Below are 24,512 nucleotides of genomic sequence, written 5' to 3'. Positions count from 1 at the left end.
AACTGTAGTTGTTCTGAAGTTGTAGTATCTGATGTACACATATTTAAAATAAACAGAATAAACAATGCGTTTATATAATGCTTGGCCCTCTAACTGTTTATGCCTGCTGTCAATTTTCCTGTATAATTGTAGCACTTTACAAAGAAATAAAAACTGTATTACACTTGCATAAAAGGTGTTTTATCTTTCTTTCACGAGAGTATGTTGAATTTAAACCTTGGCTGTGTTTCTTACGGTATCTGAGGGATTTGAGGCGAGTTAAATAATGTGGCTCAATTCCGGTAAGATCATTCTCAGGGGTTTTATTGTTGATCTGTATGAAGTATAGTCTGTGTGTAGTATAGTCTGTCTGTAGTATAGTATGTCTGTAGTATAGTATGTCTGTAGTATAGTCTGTGTGTAGTATAGTCTGTGTGTAGTATAGTCTGTGTTTAGTATAGTCTGTGTTAAGTAAAGTCTGTGTTTAGTATAGTCTGTGTTTAGTATAGTCTGTGTGTAGTATAGTCTGTGTATAGTATAGTCTGTGTTTAGTATAGTCTGTGTTTAGTATAGTCTGTGTTAAGTAAAGTCTGTGTTTAGTATAGTCTGTGTGTAGTATAGTCTGTGTGTAGTATAGTCTGTGTTAAGTAAAGTCTGTGTTTAGTATAGTCTGTGTGTAGTATAGTCTGTGTGTAGTATAGTATGTGTGTAGTATAGTCTGTGTGTAGTATAGTCTGTGTGTAGTATAGTCTGTGTGTAGTATAGTCTGTGTGTAGTATAGTCTGTGTGTAGTATAGTCTGTGTGTAGTATAGTCTGTGTGTAGTATAGTCTGTGTGTAGTATAGTCTGTGTGTAGTATAGTCTGTGTGTAGTATAGTCTGTGTTTAGTATAGTCTGTCTGTAGTATAGTATGTCTGTAGTATAGTATGTCTGTAGTATAGTGTGTCTGTAGTATAGTCTGTGTGCAGTAGACCAATAGTCTGTGTATAGTATGGTATTTGTGCAGACAATCTAGTATAAGAAGCTGCTAAGTACACGGTGCCGAGTTGAAACTATAGCCATGATAGGATGAGAAGGGTGAGCTCCTCTTGATTATTAATTGACCGAAACAATAATATAAATTTTAATTGCAGTTGTTTCATAATACTTTTAAAATCCTCATGAAAAAAAAACCCTTTATTTTTAAATAAAAAATTGACACTTTCGTTGAAGTGTGTATGATCCCCCCCCCCCACCCCCAACACACACACCTAAGGAACAGCGCGTAGATTGTATGGACATATCCCCCACCTCCCCACCCCAACAAAGTATAGCTAGTGGGTGGTATGGACACATCCCCACCCCCCAGGAAGAAGACCCCGACGTGACATAAATAATGACGCGAACCTCCCAGACCAATCGTACTTAGCCTGCCCGTGCGGCGGGACATTTATCTTACCCTGTGGTGCTCGCTGGTCACAAAAAACTCGATCGTTCATCGCCGTCAGGTTGTCTCCCCTTGCATTAGGTGGCGCCTCGAGCTGGTAGCCGCCCTACGTCGATGATGGGGTGGCGCCTCTAGCTGGTAGCCGCCCTACGTCGATGGTGAGGTGGCGCCTCTAGCTGGTAGCCGCCCTACGTCGATGGTGAGGTGGCGCCTCTAGCTGGTAGCCGCCGTACGGTGAGGTGGCGCCTCTAGCTGGTAGCCGCCCTACGTCGATGGTGAGGTGGCGCCTCTAGCTGGTAGCCGCCGTACGGTGAGGTGGCGCCTCGAGCTGGTAGCCGCCCTATGGTGACGTGGCGCCTCTAGCTGGTAGCCGCCCTACGCCGATGGTGAGGTGGCGCCTCTAGCTGGTAGCCGCCCTACGGTGAGGTGGCGCCTCTAGCTGGTAGCCGCCCTACGGTGAGGTGGCGCCTCTAGCTGGTAGCCGCCCTACGGTAAGGTGGCGCCTCTAGCTGGTAGCCGCCCTACGGTAAGGTGGCGCCTCTAGCTGGTAGCCGCCCTACGGTAAGGTGGCGCCTCTAGCTGGTAGCCGCCCTACGGTAAGGTGGCGCCTCTAGCTGGTAGCAGCCCTACGTCGATTGTGGCGCCTCTAGCTGGTAGCCGCCGTACGGTGAGGTGGCGCCTCTAGCTGGTAGCCGCCGTACGGTGAGGTGGCGCCTCTAGCTGGTAGCCGCCGTACGGTGAGGTGGCGCCTCTAGCTGGTAGCCGCCGTACGGTGAGGTGGCGCCTCTAGCTGGTAGCCGCCGTACGGTGAGGTGGCGCCTCTAGCTAGTAGCCGCCCTACGCCGATGGTGAGGTGGCGCCTCTAGCTAGTAGCCGCCCTACGCCGATAGTGAGGTGGCAGCATACCGCCATATTTCCCAGATATCAGTTGCAGCATACCGCCATATTTCCCAGATATTAGTTGCAGCATACTGTCACTGTCACCCTGCCTCTGGAACCATACCCCCCCCCCCCCCCCCACCCACACGAAAACTGGCCCTCGTTACTCATCCTATTTGGCATGTATGACGGCTGTGTTGAAACTTCCCTGGCCATTCTTGCAAGCCTTGATGAATGACAACCCACCACAGATAAACAATCTTTAATGCAGGTTGCTTTAGGGTTGTCACAAAGATTGTCTGGTTTCCAACAAACCAAGTTTGATCTATGTTTGTCAATACAATGTGTTTGGCCCAGAAAATTTAAACTATATTTACAGGCCAGCATTTCTTTGTCAAAATTCTTGTTTTATTTCATTGTTTACACACATCAATAAGTTAGGCATTTTAAACTGATACGTCAACTGCATTTTAAAATTACTGAAGAAGAGTGAACTTAAAGGCATTAGGCTGGTTAGTACAAGACTGGTTGGAACAATACTAACTGGAACTAAAATGGTTGGCCCAAAACTGGTTGACACAACATTGGTTTACACAAGGCTTGTTGGCATAAAACTGGTTGGCATAAAACTGGTTGGTATAAAACTGGTTGTCATGAAACTGGCTGACACAAGAATAACTGCTATATTAAATGTACATCTTTAGTGTCACCATTTAACCACACCACATTAAATATACATCATTAGTGTCACCATTTAACTACGCCACATTAAATGTACATCTTAAGTGTCACCATTTAACTTCGCCACATTAAATGTACATCTTTAGTGTCACGATTTAACCACACCACATTAAATTTAGTTTTGCTGTCACCATTTAACCACACCATTTTAAATTTAGTTTTGCTGTCACCATTTAACCACACCACATTAAATTTAGTTTTGCTGTCACCATTTAACCACACCTCATTAAATTTAGTTTTGCTGTCACCATTTAACCACACCACATTAAATTTAGTTTTGCTGTCACCATTTAACCACACCTCATTAAATTTAGTTTTGCTGTCACCATTTAACCACACCTCATTACATTTTAGTTTTGCTGTCACCATTTAACCACACCTCATTAAATTTAGTTTTGGTGTCACCATTTAACCACACCATTTTAAATTTAGTTTTGCTGTCACCATTTAACCACACCACATTAAATTTAGTTTTGCTGTCACCATTTAACCACAACACATTAAATTTAGTTTTGGTGTCACCATTTAACCACACCTCATTAAATTTAGTTTTGCAGTCACCATTTAACCACACCACATTAAATTTAGTTTTGCTGTCACCATTTAACCACACCTCATTAAATTTAGTTTTGCTGTCACCATTTAACCACACCTCATTACATTTTAGTTTTGCTGTCACCATTTAACCACACCTCATTAAATTTAGTTTTGGTGTCACCATTTAACCACACCATTTTAAATTTAGTTTTGCTGTCACCATTTAACCACACCTCATTAAATTTAGTTTTGGTGTCACCATTTAACCACACCTCATTAAATTTAGTTTTGCAGTCACCATTTAACCACACCACTTTAAATTTAGTTTTGGTGTCACCATTTAACCACACCTCATTAAATTTAGTTTTGCTGTCACCATTTAACCACACCTCATTAAATTTAGTTTTGGTGTCACCATTTAACCACACCATTTTAAATTTAGTTTTGCTGTCACCATTTAACCACACCTCATTAAATTTAGTTTTGGTGTCACCATTTAACCACACCTCATTAAATTTAGTTTTGCTGTCACCATTTAACCACACCTCATTAAATTTAGTTTTGCAGTCACCATTTAACCACACCATTTTAAATTTAGTTTTGCTGTCACCATTTAACCACACCTCATTAAATTTAGTTTTGCAGTCACCATTTAACCACACCTCATTAAATTTAGTTTTGCTGTCACCATTTAACCACACCTCATTAAATTTAGTTTTGCAGTCACCATTTAACCACACCATTTTAAATTTAGTTTTGCTGTCACCATTTAACCACACCTCATTAAATTTAGTTTTGCTGTCACCATTTAACCACACCTCATTAAATTTAGTTTTGCAGTCACCATTTAACCACACCATTTTAAATTTAGTTTTGCTGTCACCATTTAACCACACCTCATTAAATTTAGTTTTGGTGTCACCATTTAACCACACCTCATTAAATTTAGTTTTGCAGTCACCATTTAACCACACCATTTTAAATTTAGTTTTGCTGTCACCATTTAACCACACCTCATTAAATTAAGTTTTGGTGTCACCATTTAACCACACCATTTTAAATTTAGTTTTGCTGTCACCATTTAACCACAACACATTAAATTTAGTTTTGGTGTCACCATTTAACCACACCACATTAAATTTAGTTTTGCTGTCACCATTTAACCACACCACATTAAATTTAGTTTTGCTGTCACCATTTAACCACACCACATTAAATTTAGTTTTGCTGTCACCATTTAACCACACCACATTAAATTTAGTTTTGCTGTCACCATTTAACCACACCACATTAAATTTAGTTTTGCTGTCACCCTTTAACCACACCACATTAAATTTAGTTTTGCTGTCACCATTTAACCACACCACATTAAATTTAGTTTTGCTGTCACCCTTTAACCACACCACATTAAATTTAGTTTTGCTGTCACCATTTAACCACACCTCATTAAATTTAGTTTTGGTGTCACCATTTAACCACACCTCATTAAATTTAGTTTTGCAGTCACCATTTAACCACACCTCATTAAATTTAGTTTTGCAGTCACCATTTAACCACACCATTTTAAATTTAGTTTTGCTGTCACCATTTAACCACACCTCATTAAATTTAGTTTTGCAGTCACCATTTAACCACACCTCATTAAATTTAGTTTTGCTGTCACCATTTAACCACACCTCATTAAATTTAGTTTTGCAGTCACCATTTAACCACACCATTTTAAATTTAGTTTTGCTGTCACCATTTAACCACACCTCATTAAATTTAGTTTTGCTGTCACCATTTAACCACACCTCATTAAATTTAGTTTTGCAGTCACCATTTAACCACACCATTTTAAATTTAGTTTTGCTGTCACCATTTAACCACACCTCATTAAATTTAGTTTTGGTGTCACCATTTAACCACACCTCATTAAATTTAGTTTTGCAGTCACCATTTAACCACACCATTTTAAATTTAGTTTTGCTGTCACCATTTAACCACACCTCATTAAATTAAGTTTTGGTGTCACCATTTAACCACACCATTTTAAATTTAGTTTTGCTGTCACCATTTAACCACAACACATTAAATTTAGTTTTGGTGTCACCATTTAACCACACCACATTAAATTTAGTTTTGCTGTCACCATTTAACCACACCACATTAAATTTAGTTTTGCTGTCACCATTTAACCACACCACATTAAATTTAGTTTTGCTGTCACCATTTAACCACACCACATTAAATTTAGTTTTGCTGTCACCCTTTAACCACACCACATTAAATTTAGTTTTGCTGTCACCATTTAACCACACCACATTAAATTTAGTTTTGCTGTCACCCTTTAACCACACCACATTAAATTTAGTTTTGCTGTCACCATTTAACCACACCACATTAAATTTAGTTTTGCTGTCACCATTTAACCACACCACATTAAATTTAGTTTTGCTGTCACCATTTAACCACACCACATTAAATTTAGTTTTGCTGTCACCATTTAACCACACCACATTAAATTTAGTTTTGCTGTCACCCTTTAACCACACCACATTAAATTTAGTTTTGCTGTCACCCTTTAACCACACCACATTAAATTTAGTTTTGCTGTCACCCTTTAACCACACCACATTAAATTTAGTTTTGCTGTCACCCTTTAACCACACCACATTAAATTTAGTTTTGCTGTCACCCTTTAACCACACCACATTAAATTTAGTTTTGCTGTCACCATTTAACCACACCACATTAAATTTAGTTTTGCTGTCACCCTTTAACCACACCACATTAAATTTAGTTTTGCTGTCACCATTTAACCACACCTCATTAAATTTAGTTTTGCAGTCACCATTTAACCACACCTCATTAAATTTAGTTTTGGTGTCACCATTTAACCACACCTCATTAAATTTAGTTTTGGTGTCACCATTTAACCACAACACATTAAATTTAGTTTTGGTGTCACCATTTAACCACAACACATTAAATTTAGTTTTGGTGTCACCATTTAACCACAACACATTAAATTTAGTTTTGGTGTCACCATTTAACCACACCTCATTAAATTTAGTTTTGGTGTCACCATTTAACCATATACCCTGCTTACCCTATCATGTACATTTTGCTGTCCATATCCTCCACAACAACGACACGTAATTCTGATGTCTTCATTTTTAACATGGATCAGAATAATAAACCTGAAAACATTTTTAACATGGATCAGAATAATAAACATGAAAACATTTTTAACATGGATCAGAATAATAAACCTGAAAACATTTTTAACATGGATCAGAATAATAAACCTGAAAACATTTTTAACATGGATCAGAATAATAAACCTGAAAACATTTTTAACATGGATCAGAATAATAAACCTGAAAACATTTTTAACATGGATCAGAATAATAAACCTGAAAACATTTTTAACATGGATCAGAATAATAAACCTGAAAACATTTTTAACATGGATCAGAATAATAAACCTGAAAACATTTTTAACATGGATCAGAATAATAAACCTGAAAACATTTTTAACATGGATCAGAATAATAAACCTGAAAACATTTTTAACATGGATCAGAATAATAAACCTGAAAACATTTTTAACATGGATCAGAATAATAAACCTGAAAACATTTTTAACATGGATCAGAATAATAAACCTGAAAACATTTTTAACATGGATCAGAATAATAAACCTGAAAACATTTTTAACATGGATCAGAATAATAAACCTGAAAACATTTTTTTCGCTAATGTACCTTAAAACAATAATGCCTTAAAAACATCTATTCTGAAATATTCAAGGAAAATAATTTTTATATTTTTATTTACAACATAAAAAAAAGTTGCAAATAAGTTGCTGTTTTTTTTTTAAATGCACATGATATACAGCGAATCTCACTTTAAAATCGTCTCCCTAGAGATGATACGTTTTAATATTTCAAATGACAAAACAAAAGATGTTTCTAAGCCGAAAAAATACGACCTCCAGCTATTCCATCAAACAGACGAATGAAAATCATTTGAAATAAAATGTCTGTAAAATTTACATTTGAGATACTTACGCGCCTTCTCCTAACTACAACACACACACACACACACACACACACACACATATATATATATATATATATATATATATATATATATATATATATATATATATATATATATATATATATATAAAATATATATATATATAATATATATATATATATATATATATATATATATATATATATATTATACTAAATATATACAAAACTCTTTGAGTGGTAGTAGTTTCTAGATAGGTAGATGAATATATTTTGATAAGCAGCCCAATCATAATTGAAATGTCAAGGAAACAACAAAAACATTTCATGAACACATCATATCTTGCCGACCCATGTTGGAATATATTTTCAAAGATTTTAAAATAGCTTTAATTTTAGATTAAATGACAGTGACAAGTGCCTTATCATTACCTGGCCAGACGTGTTTTCTTTTTCTTTCATCCAATTCCCAGATTTATTACAGACAAAATAAAAATATGTAAACTCGGCCGTGTACGTACACATTTTTAAAAATTGGGAGATTGGTTAGGGGAGATAAGTCGGTTCACGACAAAGGTGACTAGCCAAGCAGACGATAGCGGATACAAGTCGGAGTGACGTGTTGTCTGTTACGGTGTAAGAGATGCCCTAGACCCCGGGAAAAAATATAATGAAATGATTGTCATAAATGGGATAATATCTTTCTCATTTTTTTTTACCCCATTCCGTTTTCTTACTCAGCCTAGGTCTACATGTTTTGTAATTCGTAAAAGATTAGGAAGCTGTTTCGGCGTTTCACGGTTTTCTCGGTAAAATGTCGCGTCACTGTCGTCGCTTCTCTATAGAAACCAACGCTCACAGGTAAACTAACACAGCATCAACCGCCTGCTGGGAGAAACTTATCCATGTTGGCTTGTAATTAAAAATGTATGGGGAGCAAAGCATTTTATATATATATATATATATATATATATATATATATATATATATATATATATATATATATATATGCATAAAGCGTTTATCTGTTTTATTACTATTTTGATTCCACTAATACCCACGATCATTTAAACTCATGACTTTATAAACATTGAATCATCCAGGCATTAGCAATTATTTAAAACAAATAATACTCAGGCTTGTATAAAATAATAAAATAATATTAGCTTGAAATATTCCTCAGTATTAAGTTAAAATAAAGTGTGTGATCACTAAGCTTTGGGCTGAGTCAGTAAGTTAATTATGAAAGGCGCCTTGTTTTTGTTCCGTTGCCTTATTTGATTCAAGTTTTTAACAATAGCATACCCCAGGAGAAGGAAGTCAGCGATACCTTCTGTCAGATTTTTATACAGTTGGCGGGTGTGAGCAGGGGGAACAACTTCACTTTTGGTAGTTTTTATGACGTGAGAAAGCTACAGCGTGGCAGGCCAAAAATGTCAGCGTGGCAATAAACGCCAAGATTTGAGTCAGGATTCGGACGTGGCCAGATAAAGCTGCTCGATAACCTAGCCATTATCAGAATTCCCGGTACTATTTTTTTTTCGCTTCTACTTTTAAGGCAGCGCTACTACTTTATTTGTTAAGGGGAAATAACTCAAACAATTTGCACCGAGGGGAGTTAAGCAAGGAGCGATTAAGCCCAATTTATGTGTTGGGTGTCAGAAACAACAAATAAACCATCATCGCCGGTTGAACGGGTGAGCATCACCCCCTCTGTTACAGGGCGCTCACTTCAAATAAGTGGGGGACAACTCGCATAAATTTACCAGCATAATTTTTGCTTAATTTGCCGAGACTGATTCAATTATCTCCCCTGCTTCCTCCAGTACCGGCCCAGCTGTTCTGTCTAGCTACCGTTAGACAAGGCTCAGTATTTAAGATGCTGACACATTCTTACTTCTGTCACAGCTGACATCAGTACCTGGTGTACCTTGCCTGACATCAAGATGACACCTACATCGTCTGCCTGATGTCTAGACCAAATGACAAGCCATCTATAGTCATCATACACATCATTTAGATTTTCTTGATCGAACCTATTCATCAACCCACTGCAGATTTCAAGTATATATATGTCATTTAGATTCAGGAGATGACATCAGATAAAGTAGTAGAAAATAGTTCAAGTAGTATTGCGTGGTAAATTTAGCTAGTATTGTGTAGTAAATTTAGCTAGTATTGAGTGGTAAATTTAGCTAGTATTGTGTGGTAAATTTTGGTAGAATTGTGTGGTAAACTTAGTATTGGTGTGAAATTTAGGTAATATTGGTGACCCATGTATATAAAGAAATGGTGTGGTCAATACTAAGCCTTTAGTTTTTATGTATTCAAATTACTGGAACTGCTTGTTGTTTTGTATCTTTACAATGTCAGCTCGATAAATGACAAAAATTTTTTTGTATTTTAAAACTAAACAATATTTTGTTACTTATGCAAGAAACTAATATTTGTATTGTTATAAACTGTTATATGTCTATGTGTTAGCCTGCACACATGTGTTTAAGCTTCACCCAGGCCACCATGTTCTCGAAACTTTGATGGAATGTATTTAGTTCTAATGTAAAAAATAAATAAAACTTAAAACATTGTACTTATACCTTAAAACCAATTTTTTTAATGATACTGAAAAATGTACTAAAATAAGCATTTATAGAAGATAAAATCTCAAACATATAATTGTCAACATGTTGCAGTGAAAAAACTTATAGATCAAAGTTTATTTACAAATTAAATGGATGCACTTTAATGATAAACACACTAAAACATCTTTAACACTGGCACATAGATACACCACACACACATTAGTTACATTACCACAACTTGCTAACATTCACACGCACATGCACACATAAACTCAATATACAAACTATTGTGAAACACACACTGTACACATCATCAAAACCACACTAAATGTATTTTGTGAAGGAAACTGATATACCACATACAAATTACCAGTTATTTATAGATGCTACAGACCAACGTTAGTAGCCAGTTATACCAATAGGTTATCGACCTTGTCAGCTACACAGATCTCACATAAAATATTATTGATAACAATTTCAAGTGTTACAATTAATCCAAAATGTTGACATCACTAACTTCATTCAACAAGGTACAGATACTATTTTCAGGTAATCATTATTTACAAAAATATCTGTGTACTGAAGAATAAAAAGCCCTTTTGCACACCATTTACGAAGCAAAAAGTTACTACATCTGGTTATTTAAAGGGCTACAATGGTTTGTACTTGCCATCTCCTCTAGCATCATGCATACAGTTGGCATTGGGTATTCTATACTTGAACATAAGAAACTATGCTATCAATGCAAGCATCTGTTTATGATTATACTTATTGTATAGGCGATTAAACACCTAAATAAAATACAAGCTCTACTGTAAAAAAAAATTCTCTTCCTTGGGATAAAAGGATTTCAAGTTCGTATTAGTAATTGATTCTAGGGGAAGCTATCAAAACAATTATTTAGTCTCATATTGTTTAGGTTGTTTCCCTTGATAGTGTAAAGTCTCCCCCTTATAATTTATGCTAAGTTTACAACACATTAAAAACAAAATATCATTAACAAAAACTGTTAATTAATTATTCATTAATTATATTTCCTATTGCTTATCTGTGTCTGGGGCCCGGGTCGTCAGCTGTAGTCCATGCATAGATTTGATTTCATCAGCCAAGGCCTGCAACAAAAAGATGCCAGGAGTTAATTTATTTGTTGTTTTATAGAAGGGCAACATCAATTAGTAATTGGAGTTAATTACATATTCAAGAAAAATCACAAAAACAAAACTGAATTAAAAAGTGTCCTATAATATCTTGCACCCAATTGGCCTACTAAGTTTTTTTTTTTTTTGCAACATTTGTTAACAATGTTTATGAATAATCTACTCTTGTACTGCTTTAAAGAAAATAACAGTAAAACATTTTCAAGTTATCAAGAGAGTTGTAATTTTGATTAGACATTTAGCAAACAATCTATACACTTGAGAGAGGGCTGAGTAAGAGACAGATTGGAGTGAACAAACAGCCAAAAATGACAGGAGTTGATCATTTGTAATGTCAGGAGTAGGACAACGAGTTTTGTTTTGTTCTAGTGGCTGGGTGTTGTGGATCTGGGTAACATAACTATGAAGATTAGCTAGAGTAGTATGGGTTCATTCTCTTTTAGAAACATTGTAATTGTCGAACTGGACTTATTAATGCTTAATTGCTTAATGTCAAATGTGTCTCTCATAGCCCCACATATAAGAATTAAATTGGTGGAAATCCACATCATGATGTAAAAAAATAATTGAATATATCAAATGATTTAATATGTGAAAAACAATAGGCATTGTCATAGGTATCATTACACAACAGATTCTGCTAATTATTTCTAATAAGTATTGAAGTTAAAAATAATTGAAAACAAACTAATATCGTCACAATCATTTCATAATGGCCAACATAATTTTTCATGAATTGGAACAACTTGACAAAAAAAAATAATTTTATTCTTTCTATTCTAGTGATGTTTGTCTAAAAATTCCCAAAAGGTTTATATTTAGGTGTTTGTGCCAAAATGCTGAAGAATGTGTGAGCTCAATTTAAAGACTACATTTGAAGACCGACTAGATACCTACCTTAAAGCAAAGTATTTAATCGTAAAATAACAGATGATATGTTCTAATAGATAAGTAAAATGTGAAAACCTTTACCATACCTGGTTAACAAGCCGATGCTGTTTTATTGTGGGTAATCCTTTAAATTGTGGAGACTCTATAGAAATCTGGTACATAGCGCCACAGCCACCTTCAAATACAGGATAAAAGATTTACTCAGCAGGAATTTACAGCATTTGGTACAACACAACTCAACTTTGATTAATAAAACAATAGTGAAATTTTAACACATGCAGTCACACAGCATTTTTTAACTAATGAGTTATAAGGATCAACAAGTTAAGCGGTTATAAACTATTTAGTTTAGTTCCTGAACTGTGCCAATAACAAAAAAAAGCAGTTTTAAATTGTTTAGCTACTGTACTGCATCAATCGATGAGAATTTTAAGTTACCTGAAACATCAGCCACTTGTATTTCTGTGGCATCAGGAAAAGATTTCTCTAGCTTCTTCTTGATGTGCTGCTCCCCAGACGTGAGATCCCCTGATGCCTGACCCTCTGATGTTGTACTCAACTGCTGGCACAACGGAGTTGTAGTACGCGACTGGTAAAGTACTTTATTCAACTTATCCCTGACCTGCAGAAAATGGGGCAGTAATGTGCAGATAGATATATTGTTATTCATGTATAGGCAGACTAAAAAATAATACTAGGTGACTACTCGAAAGAAGCTTCTTCCCTGCCGCAGCAGTCTGGCCGGCAGAATATGCAAAATGTAATGACCTTAATAGCTGTGCAATGGGCTCAGATTACCCTTTAAAGCTGCGCTATAGAATCAAATTATCCTTTAAGCCGTATTCTTCTGACAAAACTATTGACACCGTGTTGTCGAGCAGTTGCGCTCTTCGGGAGGGAGGGAGGGGGGTCATCAGGTTCATAGTATAGTAATTGTATCTCTAGTAAAGGAAGCTAGTTCAAATATAATATAAATTATTTTTTTTAAATCTATTTTTTTAATAACCTACTAAAATCTACTACTTAAGTATTATAAGTATAAGTATTTATTGTGTTTTCTCTATCCCATCAAGACAACACATTGTCATTGGCCTAAACAACGACCATTTAGATGACAAGAAAAACCAGATCATTTCATTCTAGCACTATGCGTATCTTCTTCTGATGGGAATCGGACAAATAATAAATTAATAGGCCCTAGCCTACTCAATTAAAAATAAAAGGTGCAACTCAAGCTGTCCAGCTGAATTAATCTGAATTATCACAAAACAAGTCTCTCTAATCTCACAAACATTGAATATAATATTGGGAAGGGGCTTATAACAAAGATCTAGGGCAATGTATGTAGGCGAAATGCCGTACGAGTTAATGTACGTAAACTACAGGTTTTTTGTTTGTTGGTTGGTTTTGGTGAAGAGGAGAAGAGAGTGAGGTCCGAGAGCGGCGAGAGTGAGAGGACAGTGACAGTAGGCCGTTCGAATTCACAGCTTCCGGGTTTGTTGTTTTGAAGCCATCTCACGGCTCATGCGCATACCAAAAATGGCGACCAGTTTCGCTTTCACTAATGGGTAGAGCGATAAAACTAATGATTACGGAGCCATCGTTAATTTAAGAAATCGGAACTATCCGTTTCTATTTAAGTCTGTTATTTAAGAATTGTCGGATCTACTTTTGGCCTAATTTCTATGTTTGTCTCGCAAACGGCGCCTTAGTGAAAGTAGCTCTATATAATTCTTATCTTTCGAATCAAATAACTATAAAATACCGCAGGTATTTTTAACCAGACTATTGCTATCTTTTACTTGAAAGCATTAATTTTACACACGTTACAATAAACTGGTAATAATTTATTGTAGGCATGAGATATGCTCTGTAAGAATAATAATGCCATTTTATTATAATCTTTTTTGGTGAACACGAAGCGCGGGAAAATGTGTGACGCGCAAGAATCCAATCATTCGGCTAGATTTATGACTGTTTTTTTATGTCACACCTAAAAATAGAATGTTTACGCTTTCTTCATTGATGATCGTTTTCATTATTTTTTTAAACTGAAAGTATGAATTATTAGTTAGATTTCAGGTTTTGTAACTTGGTATACTTACCCTTTATCAAAATTAAAAGCATAGCATGCTGATTGTGAACAAATATAGTCATAAAACACAAATATAAAGTTACAAACAATGCGATGTCGGGATGTGCCACACCCCCTCAAGAAAACACGTGTTTATTAAGCTGTTTATCTCACTTTACAACAGTAATTAAAATTAATTTTCAAATTTTTATCACTTATTGGGTAAGATTAAGCACATATTTACTAAAAATGAAAAAAAAACAAAAGCAAATTCTGTTTTAATGTAGGTCACGGGTCAAGTTTTTTTTTCCTTCTGTCATGTTCAGTGGAGGGTGCCACAGGCTGACCTGACTTTGGATTTTTTTTCAGTAATAATGACTTTGCACAGAAAGTTAAAATATGCTAAATTGGCTTAGTTTACTAGTGTGCAAGCTATTATTGATACATTTTTAATAAAAAAATCATTCTGTAATTCTCATCAAAAAGCCTAGTGACAGTGAAAGGTTGAATGAAATTTCGTCTACTCACTTGAAACCTTAACACAGATAAAATTCTTTGCATTTTTAATATGGTTTATTGTGTTATTAGAGTATTTGTATTATGAAATTAAAAAATGAGTCGAATGTCTTGTTTAGTTTAGCTAACTATATAAACTAAGTCTGTTTGAATGCATGTATTCTTGAGATGACATTTGACTGAGAATCAAAAGTAGAAAAACACACAGGAAGTAGATCCTAGATCTAGATTTTGGATTAAATTTTAACTTGATCAAGAATATCTGTTGAAACTAAAATAATTAATATTAAAAATACGTATAAATTTTAGATGTTTAAATTGTTCTAAAATTATCTTATAAAAATTTCTATATAAAAATTATTTAAAAAGTATCAATTAAAATAGTATGTTGATTCCGTAGCCTATACATACAATTAGCATCTCCCGAGACCAGTTTACTAAATACCAAGATCTGGATTACTAAATTTTAGACCAGTTTTAGCCTTTTTAGCGCAATTTCAATGCGGACAATTGCGATTATTAACTCGTCATTTCTGGATGGATGGATGAATGAATGAATGAATGAATGTGTGTCCGCAGCTTTAAGTCGTATCTCCTCCTCAACGAAGCAATATCGAGGACTAGTTCCAAAGCAAATATGTTAAGCAAGTTCCGAGGACGATTGTGGGATAAAAAAAATTCCCGGAATTCCTTCCTGGATTTTTCGGAAATACCAAAAAAAAACTAAAAAAAAAATGCAGTTTTTGGCCCATATCTCGGCAACCAGACCACTTAGCGACTTGAAACATTTACCAATCGATTCCTGCCATAATTTAGAACAATATTGCCGAAGAAAGTTTTCAAAAATATCCTTTCGTTCGGTCACAAAAAATTAATTAAGAATTTTTAAACCGAGCATCGTGTAGGCCTAGGATGATATTTTTAATTTAAACTCAGCATCGTGTAGGTTTTTAGCGCAAAAAAATATCCTTTTGTTCGGTCACAAAAAATTAAAAATTGTTATGGATAACAAGGAAATTGCGCTTAAATTGTCACTAGACTTTTTATTAACTTGTTTTGGTACTGCTGCACTTAAGTCTCTCTCTCTCTCTCTCTCACTCTTTCTCTCACACACATATATATGGGGATATATATATATATATATATATATATATATATATATATATATATATATATATATATATATATACATATAAAAGTACATAACCTACTTATTACATATATATATATATATATATATATATATATATATATATATATATATATATATATATATATAAGTACATAACCTACTTATTATATATATATATATATATATATATATATATATATATATATATATATATATATATATATATATATATATATATATATACATATATATATATATATATATATATATATATATATATATATATATATATATATATATATATATATATATATATATATATATATATATATATATATATGCCTACAAATATATGACTATATACATATGTATATATATATGTCTATATATATGTATATATATATATATATATATATATATATATATATATATAATAGCTTTTTGTAGCGTAGAATCTTCTAGTATTGCGTGACGTCACTTTTGACGCCAACTTTAAGTGTTATAAGTTGTAAACGTGGACCCAGATATGTTTTTCTTTAATATGTATCTTTTTTTTTTAAGTCTTTTCGCTGAAATAAAGTTTTCCCTTCACTTTTTAATAACATTCCAAATTTGTTTTTTAAAGTTAACCAATCTAAGAAAACAATGGTGCGTTTTTAATATAAAATCTAAAGTTACAGATAGAGAGCAGCTATTGTCCTAAAAGGCATATAAAAACTTTACAGAATGAGATCAGCTATTGTCCTAACAGGCATATAAAACCAACTCCTGGCTAGTCTGGCACGCGAGGTGGCCCCGTGTAACTTAAGATGGGAGATAACCGTTATGTCTGGTGCTTGCTGTTATGGAGTGGCCTGATTATGTGGCTGACTGGAACTGTAATTAATTAGCCATGCGAATTCTTCTTGGGCTTAAAATCTACGCATTCTTGACTTGGAAGAGTCAGACATAAAATAGCAGACACCTATATCAATAAAGACGAGTATTAATTAGGCATATGAGTACAGTGTTTCTTCCAGACTTTTTTTTCTCCGGGGGGGGGGGGGGGGGGCACTTGATATTTCGGTCTACATTTTCCGAGGGGGGGGGGAGGGGGGTAAAAGTATATGTTTACTATATAAATTCTATCTCTTTCGGGGGAGGGGTATTTGTTAGTGTTAGGGTATTTTACGCTCATGATGTAAATGTGTTGTGTAGATATTGCACTGTGATTTTACTGGGGAGGGGGGAAGGATAATATAACGCCCATCTAATTACTAAAAATATATTTGTAATATTCCAAAAATGGTTGAGTACTCGTATTAATCGTGTGCAGAAAAAAAAGTTTGGCGGGACGGGTTCCGTTGTGTTTTACGAAAAAAAAAAAAGCCCGATGTATATGTAAATGCAGGCCTATTTATCTTTACTCTTCTTTCTCTAAAAAAAAATTTTGTTTGTAATGTGAATAACGACTTGGAATCTTTTTTTTTTTTTTTTTACTAATTTTAGTCTTGAATGTAACTAATCCTCTTATTGTTTTTTTCGTAATTGTAATGTAGGCTTTATGTAGGACAGGATTTCCATCTTTATGTTTACGTGTCAACCTGTTATGCTTTCTGGATTTTCTTCCATAGTCTTTGTTTGGGTTGATGTCCCCAAGCATCGAACCTCATCTGCCCTGGGGTACAAGCTTTACCGACCCGACCACGCCGACCCCGTAACTAGTCTAACAAATGCGATACTGTATAGTTCTAGACTAGACCTTTCAGTCAATGTTCTATCCTATTAACCCAGTCTAACTAATATGATATTGTATAGTTCTAGACTAGACCTTTCAGTCAATGTTCTATCCTATTAACCCAGTCTAACTAATATGATATTGTATAGTTCTAGACTAGACCTTTCAGTCAATGTTCTATCCTATTAACCCAGTCTAACTAATATGATATTGTATAGTTCTAGACTAGACCTTTCAGTCAATGTTCTATCCTATTAACCCAGTCTAACTAACATGATATTGTATAGTTCTAGACTAGACCTTTCAGTCAATGTTCCATCCTATTAACCCAGTCTAACTAATATGATATTGTATAGTTCTAGACTAGACCTTTCAGTCATGTTCCATCCTATTAACCCAGTCTAACTAATATGATATTGTATAGTTCTAGACTAGACCTTTCAGTCAATGTTCCATCCTATTAACCCAGTCTAACTAATACGATATTGTATAGTTCTAGACTAGACCTTTCAGTCAATGTTCCATTCTATTAACCCAGTCTAACTAATATGATATTGTATAGTTCTAGACTAGACCTTTCAGTCAATGTTCCATCCTATTAACCCAGTCTAACAAATATGATATTGTATAGTTCTAGACTAGACCTTTCAGTCAATGTTCCATCCTATTAACCCAGTCTAACAAATATGATATTGTATAGTTCTAGACTAGACCTTTCAGTCAATGTTCCATCCTATTAACCCAGTCTAACAAATATGATATTGTATAGTTCTAGACTAGACCTTTCAGTCAATGTTCCATCCTATTAACCCAGTCTAACAAATATGATATTGTATAGTTCTAGACTAGACCTTTCAGTCAATGTTCCATCCTATTAACCCAGTCTAACAAATATGATATTGTATAGTTCTAGACTAGACCTTTCAGTCAATGTTCCATCCTATTAACCCAGTCTAACAAATATGATATTGTATAGTTCTAGACTAGACCTTTCAGTCAATGTTCCATCCTATTAACCCAGTCTAACAAATATGATATTGTATAGTTCTAGACTAGACCTTTCAGTCAATGTTCCATCCTATTAACCCAGTCTAACAAATATGATATTGTATAGTTCTAGACTAGACCTTTCAGTCAATGTTCCATCCTATTAACCCAGTCTAACAAATATGATATTGTATAGTTCTAGACTAGACCTTTCAGTCAATGTTCCATCCTATTAACCCAGTCTAACAAATATGATATTGTATAGTTCTAGACTAGACCTTTCAGTCAATGTTCCATCCTATTAACCCAGTCTAACAAATATGATATTGTATAGTTCTAGACTAGACCTTTCAGTCAATGTTCCATCCTATTAACCCAGTCTAACAAATATGATATTGTATAGTTCTAGACTAGACCTTTCAGTCAATGTTCCATCCTATTAACCCAGTCTAACAAATATGATATTGTATAGTTCTAGACTAGACCTTTCAGTCAATGTTCCATCCTATTAACCCAGTCTAACAAATATGATATTGTATAGTTCTAGACTAGACCTTTCAGTCAATGTTCCATCCTATTAACCCAGTCTAACAAATATGATATTGTATAGTTCTAGACTAGACCTTCCAGTCAATGTCCCATCCTATTAACCCAGTTTCCCATGCAGAGGCGTATCCAGGTTTTTGTTGTAGGGGGAGCGAAAAGAGCAAAAAAAGGCGCCGAATTTTTAACACGTTCTATATACGTGTATTATATATATATATATATATATATATATATATATATATATATATATATATATATATATATATATATATATATATATAAAATTACTAGCTGTATGTCATTACTTCGCTATGATGTAAAATAAATTGAAAGTAGCACTCTGAAGAAATAAGAAAAAACACACAATGTAGGCCGACAAAACAAAAATTGTATCAATCTAAACAAAAAAAAAAAAAAAAATATACACACACTACAACCAAAAACAATGAACGTAACACAATATGTTTTGTAATTCTTTTATAAAAATTTCTTACATAATAATTCCTGGGAAATTATTTAAGACAAGTGAAATAGGGGAAATAATCACTCTCTTAATATAAATATGTATATATCTACACATTTAATTATAAATGTCAAAACAAATAAATAATTACTTTAGAATATAATGAATTTGTTTAACACTATTCGTGTTGACAAAATGTTTTTGTCTATAATCAGAATTAAATATATCGTCAACATAAATGCTAAAGTATTACAGCATAATGAAAGTTTTTGAAATCAGAGTTGGTATAAAACCACGCTTTTCGATAATATAGAACAGGGGTCTCCAAACTACGGCCCGCGGGCCGCATCGCGGGCCGGATGCGGCCCGCGAGGTCCTCTAATCCGGCCCGCGGAGATCTTTTTATTCACGAAAAAAAATTGTTTGTTAGAAATGGCTGAGGAGCTTTGCCCAGAAAAATCAAAACAATTTGAAAATGTAGCTTTGGTTGAAAATACCATTGCCCTCCGTGTTGCTGACATGGATGAAAACATTGTGACTCAAATAGTGAAAACTGCTAACAAGACCTCCAGCTGCAGTTTCAGTAGCGGTTTTCTGACTAGGATTCAAAGGCAAAAGTGAGACTGTTTCAAAACCCATTTGAAGCAAATGTAACCAGTTGCCAAGATGAACTGCAGATGGAGGTCATTGAATAGCAAGCAAATGACCTCCTTAGAGACAAGTTCAAAAAATGGCGGGTGGGTTTTTGTGTTTGCCCAAGGAGAACATACTTGGACCTCGAGTGTGTTGTTGGCCCCCGACAATGTTTCTTTCAGACTTTTTCTCCAGGGTAGGGGGGAGGTGCATTTAAAATATGTATATATTTCAATATAAATTATATTTAGTTAGGGGGGGGGGTACGGGGATACCGCCACCCCAAAGAGATGCATGGACGAAACTCTGGCCCCCGAACTAATATTGGATAGTTAATGCGGCCCTCGGGCTGAAAAGTTTGGAGACCCCTGATATAGAAAAACATTCGGAATAACATCGCTTTTCGATGTAATAGTAAAACATTCGGAATAATAGCCTACGTATAACGACTTATTGGTCTTTTAGTTCAGATCATATATTTTTTAACTACTGCTTCTTTGTGTTCCTTAAAGATCATTTTTTAACATAGTGATAGGTATGGTTTAGAAACACTGTATTGCTCACACACCTTTTTACTGTCCGGTCACTTTAGGTCAATTATCCAACCCAGTGTATACCTAGGTGTGACATAAATGTCGCTCTACACAATTTTGGTGGTTAGGTGTGTGTGTGGGGGGGGGGGGAGATAACCAACTCAGAGTGATCATAGCGTCAGTTTTTAGATGACTGTTCTAAACATACATATATATTACACATTTATATCAGAAATAATTTAAATAAGTAGCAGTGGTATTATGACACATTTTTTTTTTACAGAGGGGTCCATGGGGGATGGGGGTTGTAACTGTTTCATATAATTTTTAATCGTATCACTATCGTCCAAACTGTAAGAATACTACTACTTCATTGTGATGACGTTGTTGACCGTGTCAAAATTTCCCCACCGCTACGCAGCTTGCCCATAAGAAAATTTAAATAAAGGTGCCACATCTGTTGTATTTGTTTATGCATTGTAATTTTTTTTAAATTAATCACACGATTCAAACTTTATATATAAAGTAATTATGTGTGAAGTTTTTTGTATAACATTTTCTAATGCAATTATTCGTAAGCAAATACATTATACAGTTGCCTTAAACTTAACACCCCTTTTGCCAAGTGGTACTACCGGTAGAGGATTTTTAAAAATTCCAATGCATCGTAATGGTTGTTTTTAAAATGGCAAACTGATGCAGCTGTTAATACGTGTTGTAAACGTAGACACTACTAGACTAATACAATAATGCTTAATTGCTGCATGAAAAGAAATCTTGTGATTTACATAGATGTGCCGACCAAAAATATTTTTTAACAAATATCATTGTTTAATACTTTGAGTTTAAAAAGTTTCCAAAAAGGCGCCACTTTGCTGAAAATGGCCAGAGGGGGAGCGGCCGCTCCCCCTGCTCCCCCCCTGCGTACGCTACTGTTCCCATGCAGACCTGGATATTGATAAGGGAGCGATCTATTTCCCCGGAGACCTAGTGAGCGATGTAAACTAACATAATATTGTATACACACAGTTGTATTACTGTTGGTGTTTACCCTGTCTGTTTTCTAGGTGAACATTTGAATGAATATGATAGGATAGATTTTTTTTTTAAATTGAGAATGGCGTGTCACAAAGTGGAATAGAGGGAGATTAACAAAAGGACTAGCAAATAGATTACGTTGAGATTCCTTCCGTCCATTTCCGGCTGTATAGCTAGCGATTCTCTGTGTCTATTGCTAGCTGTATAATTTGAGTTGTCTACAGGCCTGTGTAGTTTGAGATTCAATGTGTCCACTTCTAGCTGTATAGTTTGAGATTCCCTGTCCACTTCTAGCTGTGTAGTTTGAGATTCCCTGTCCACTTCTAGCTGTATAGTTTGAGATTCAATGTGTCCACTTCTAGCTGTGTAGTTTGAGCTTCCCTGTGTCCACTTCTAGCTGTATAGTTTGAGATTCTCTGAGTCCACTTCTAGCTGTATAGTTTGAGATTCCCTGTGTCCACTTCTAGCTGTGTAGTTTGAGATTCCCTGTGTCCACTTCTAGCTGTATAGTTTGAGATTCTCTGAGTCCACTTCTAGCTGTGTAGTTTGAGATTCCCTGTGTCCACTTCTAGCTGTATAGTTTGAGATTCCATGAGTCCACTTCTAGCTGTATAGTTTGAGATTCCCTGTGTCCACTTCTAGCTGTATAGTTTGAGATTCCCTGTGTCCACTTCTAGCTGTGTAGTTTGAGATTCCCTGTTCCCACTTCTAGCTGTATAGTTTGAGATTCACTGTGTCACTTCTAGCTGTATAGTTTGAGATTCCCTGTTCCCACTTCTAGCTGTGTAGTTTGAGATTCCCTGTTCCCACTTCTAGCTGTATAGTTTGAGATTCACTGTGTCACTTCTAGCTGTATAGTTTGAGATTCCCTGTGTCCACTTCTAGCTGTATAGTTTGAGCTTCCCTGTGTCCACTTCTAGCTGTATAGTTTGAGATTCCTTGTGTCCACTTCTAGCTGTATAGTTTGAGATTCCCTGTTCCCACTTCTAGCTGTGTAGTTTGAGATTCCCTGTTCCCACTTCTAGCTGTGTAGTTTGAGATTCCCTGTTCCCACTTCTAGCTGTATAGTTTGAGATTCCCTGTGTCCACTTCTAGCTGTGTAGTTTGAGATTCCCTGTTCCCACTTCTAGCTGTATAGTTTGAGATTCACTGTGTCACTTCTAGCTGTATAGTTTGAGATTCCCTGTGTCCACTTCTAGCTGTATAGTTTGAGATTCCCTGCGTCCACTTCTAGCTGTATAGTTTGAGATTCTCTGTTCCCACTTCTAGCTGTATAGTTTGAGATTCTCTGTTCCCACTTCTAGCTGTATAGTTTGAGATTCTCTGTTCCCACTTATAGCTGTATAGTTTGAGATTCTCTGTTCCCACTTATAGCTGTATAATTTGAGATTCCCTGTGTCCACTTCTAGCTGTATAGTTTGAGATTCTCTGTTCCCACTTCTAGCTGTATAGTTTGAGATTCCCTGTGTCCACTTCTAGCTGTATAGTTTGAGATTCTCTGAGTCCACTTCTAGCTGTGTAGTTTGAGATTCCCTGTGTCCACTTCTAGCTGTATAGTTTGAGATTCTCTGAGTCCACTTCTAGCTGTATAGTTTGAGATTCCCTGCGTCCACTTCTAGCTGTGTAGTTTGAGATTCCCTGTGTCCACTTCTAGCTGTATAGTTTGAGATTCTCTGAGTCCACTTCTAGCTGTATAGTTTGAGATTCTCTGAGTCCACTTCTAGCTGTGTAGTTTGAGATTCCCTGTGTCCACTTCTAGCTGTATAGTTTGAGATTCTCTGAGTCCACTTCTAGCTGTATAGTTTGAGATTCTCTGAGTCCACTTCTAGCTGTATAGTTTGAGATTCTCTGTTCCCACTTCTAGCTGTATAGTTTGAGATTCTCTGTTCCCACTTCTAGCTGTATAGTTTGAGATTCCCTTTCCACTTCTAGCTGTATAGTTTGAGCTTCACCAGACAGCAACAATAAGCGAGTCTATCAGACTCAGAGATAAACGGACTCTTACTGGGAATTTAATCTAATTAATTACTCTCAGACCAATTAAACGCCTACACCATAATTCTAGTTGTTGGAACTGCGCTGTTTTTGTAGTCGTCATTGAGACTCTGATGGTTATTAAAAATGTAAATAATAACACGTAATAACAACAATTTGAAACAAGAAACAACTTTGTGAATTGTTTTATATAGTCTTATGACTTGACTTCATTAACGTTAGTGATGAATAACTAATTTGACGTGTTTAACATTTAAGTACTTTTCCTTTACATTATCCGCTCGTGTAATTCTAGTACTCATCTGAAAAACAGCGGTAACCAAACAACTTACACTTTCAATTAAACTGAAAGCGTATAGATCTTTGGTTGATGCTACACAGTTTTTAATGTAAAAACCTTAACAATGTATGAAATTCAACACGATTAAATACCCACTTGAAAAGAAAGTATTTTAAATGTTTCCGTGTGTGAGTTTAAATACGAAATAAACATTGTAATACCCCTCCACAACTTTCTTCATACAAATACATTTTAAAAACTACATTTTAATTTCTCTTTTACTGTGTATTAGTTTTGTTGACGCCCTGTAGGGTACTGAGCGTCCCACTGCCCCACCCCAACTCTTCAGCTATGACAATAAGTGTGAAGCAATTCTATGGT

At 35.2% G+C, this 24,512-nt stretch overlaps 1 protein-coding gene across 1 annotated transcript; it reads right to left on the bottom strand.

Annotated features, from left to right (window-relative positions):
- Positions 1 to 10,188: 10,188 nt before the first annotated feature.
- On the bottom strand, positions 10,189 to 15,005 carry LOC131938319 (bolA-like protein 3). Its single transcript, XM_059296326.1, has 4 exons — positions 14,820 to 15,005; positions 12,656 to 12,839; positions 12,304 to 12,392; positions 10,189 to 11,281 (listed from the first exon to the last, which is right to left on the bottom strand). Exons 1-4 carry the CDS (start codon positions 14,850 to 14,852, stop codon positions 11,207 to 11,209), a joined length of 381 nt encoding a protein of 126 aa, XP_059152309.1. The 5' UTR covers positions 14,853 to 15,005; the 3' UTR covers positions 10,189 to 11,206.
- Between the last annotated feature and the right edge of the window lie 9,507 nt (positions 15,006 to 24,512).

The sequence above is a fragment of the Physella acuta genome, unplaced genomic scaffold (assembly GCF_028476545.2).
Source record: "Physella acuta isolate Inbredline_101_S28 unplaced genomic scaffold, ASM2847654v3 ptg000241l, whole genome shotgun sequence".
Taxonomy (NCBI): Eukaryota; Metazoa; Mollusca; class Gastropoda; family Physidae; genus Physella; species Physella acuta.
Note: the sequence above shows the minus strand (reverse complement) of the source record. Positions and strands in the feature narration are given on the sequence as shown.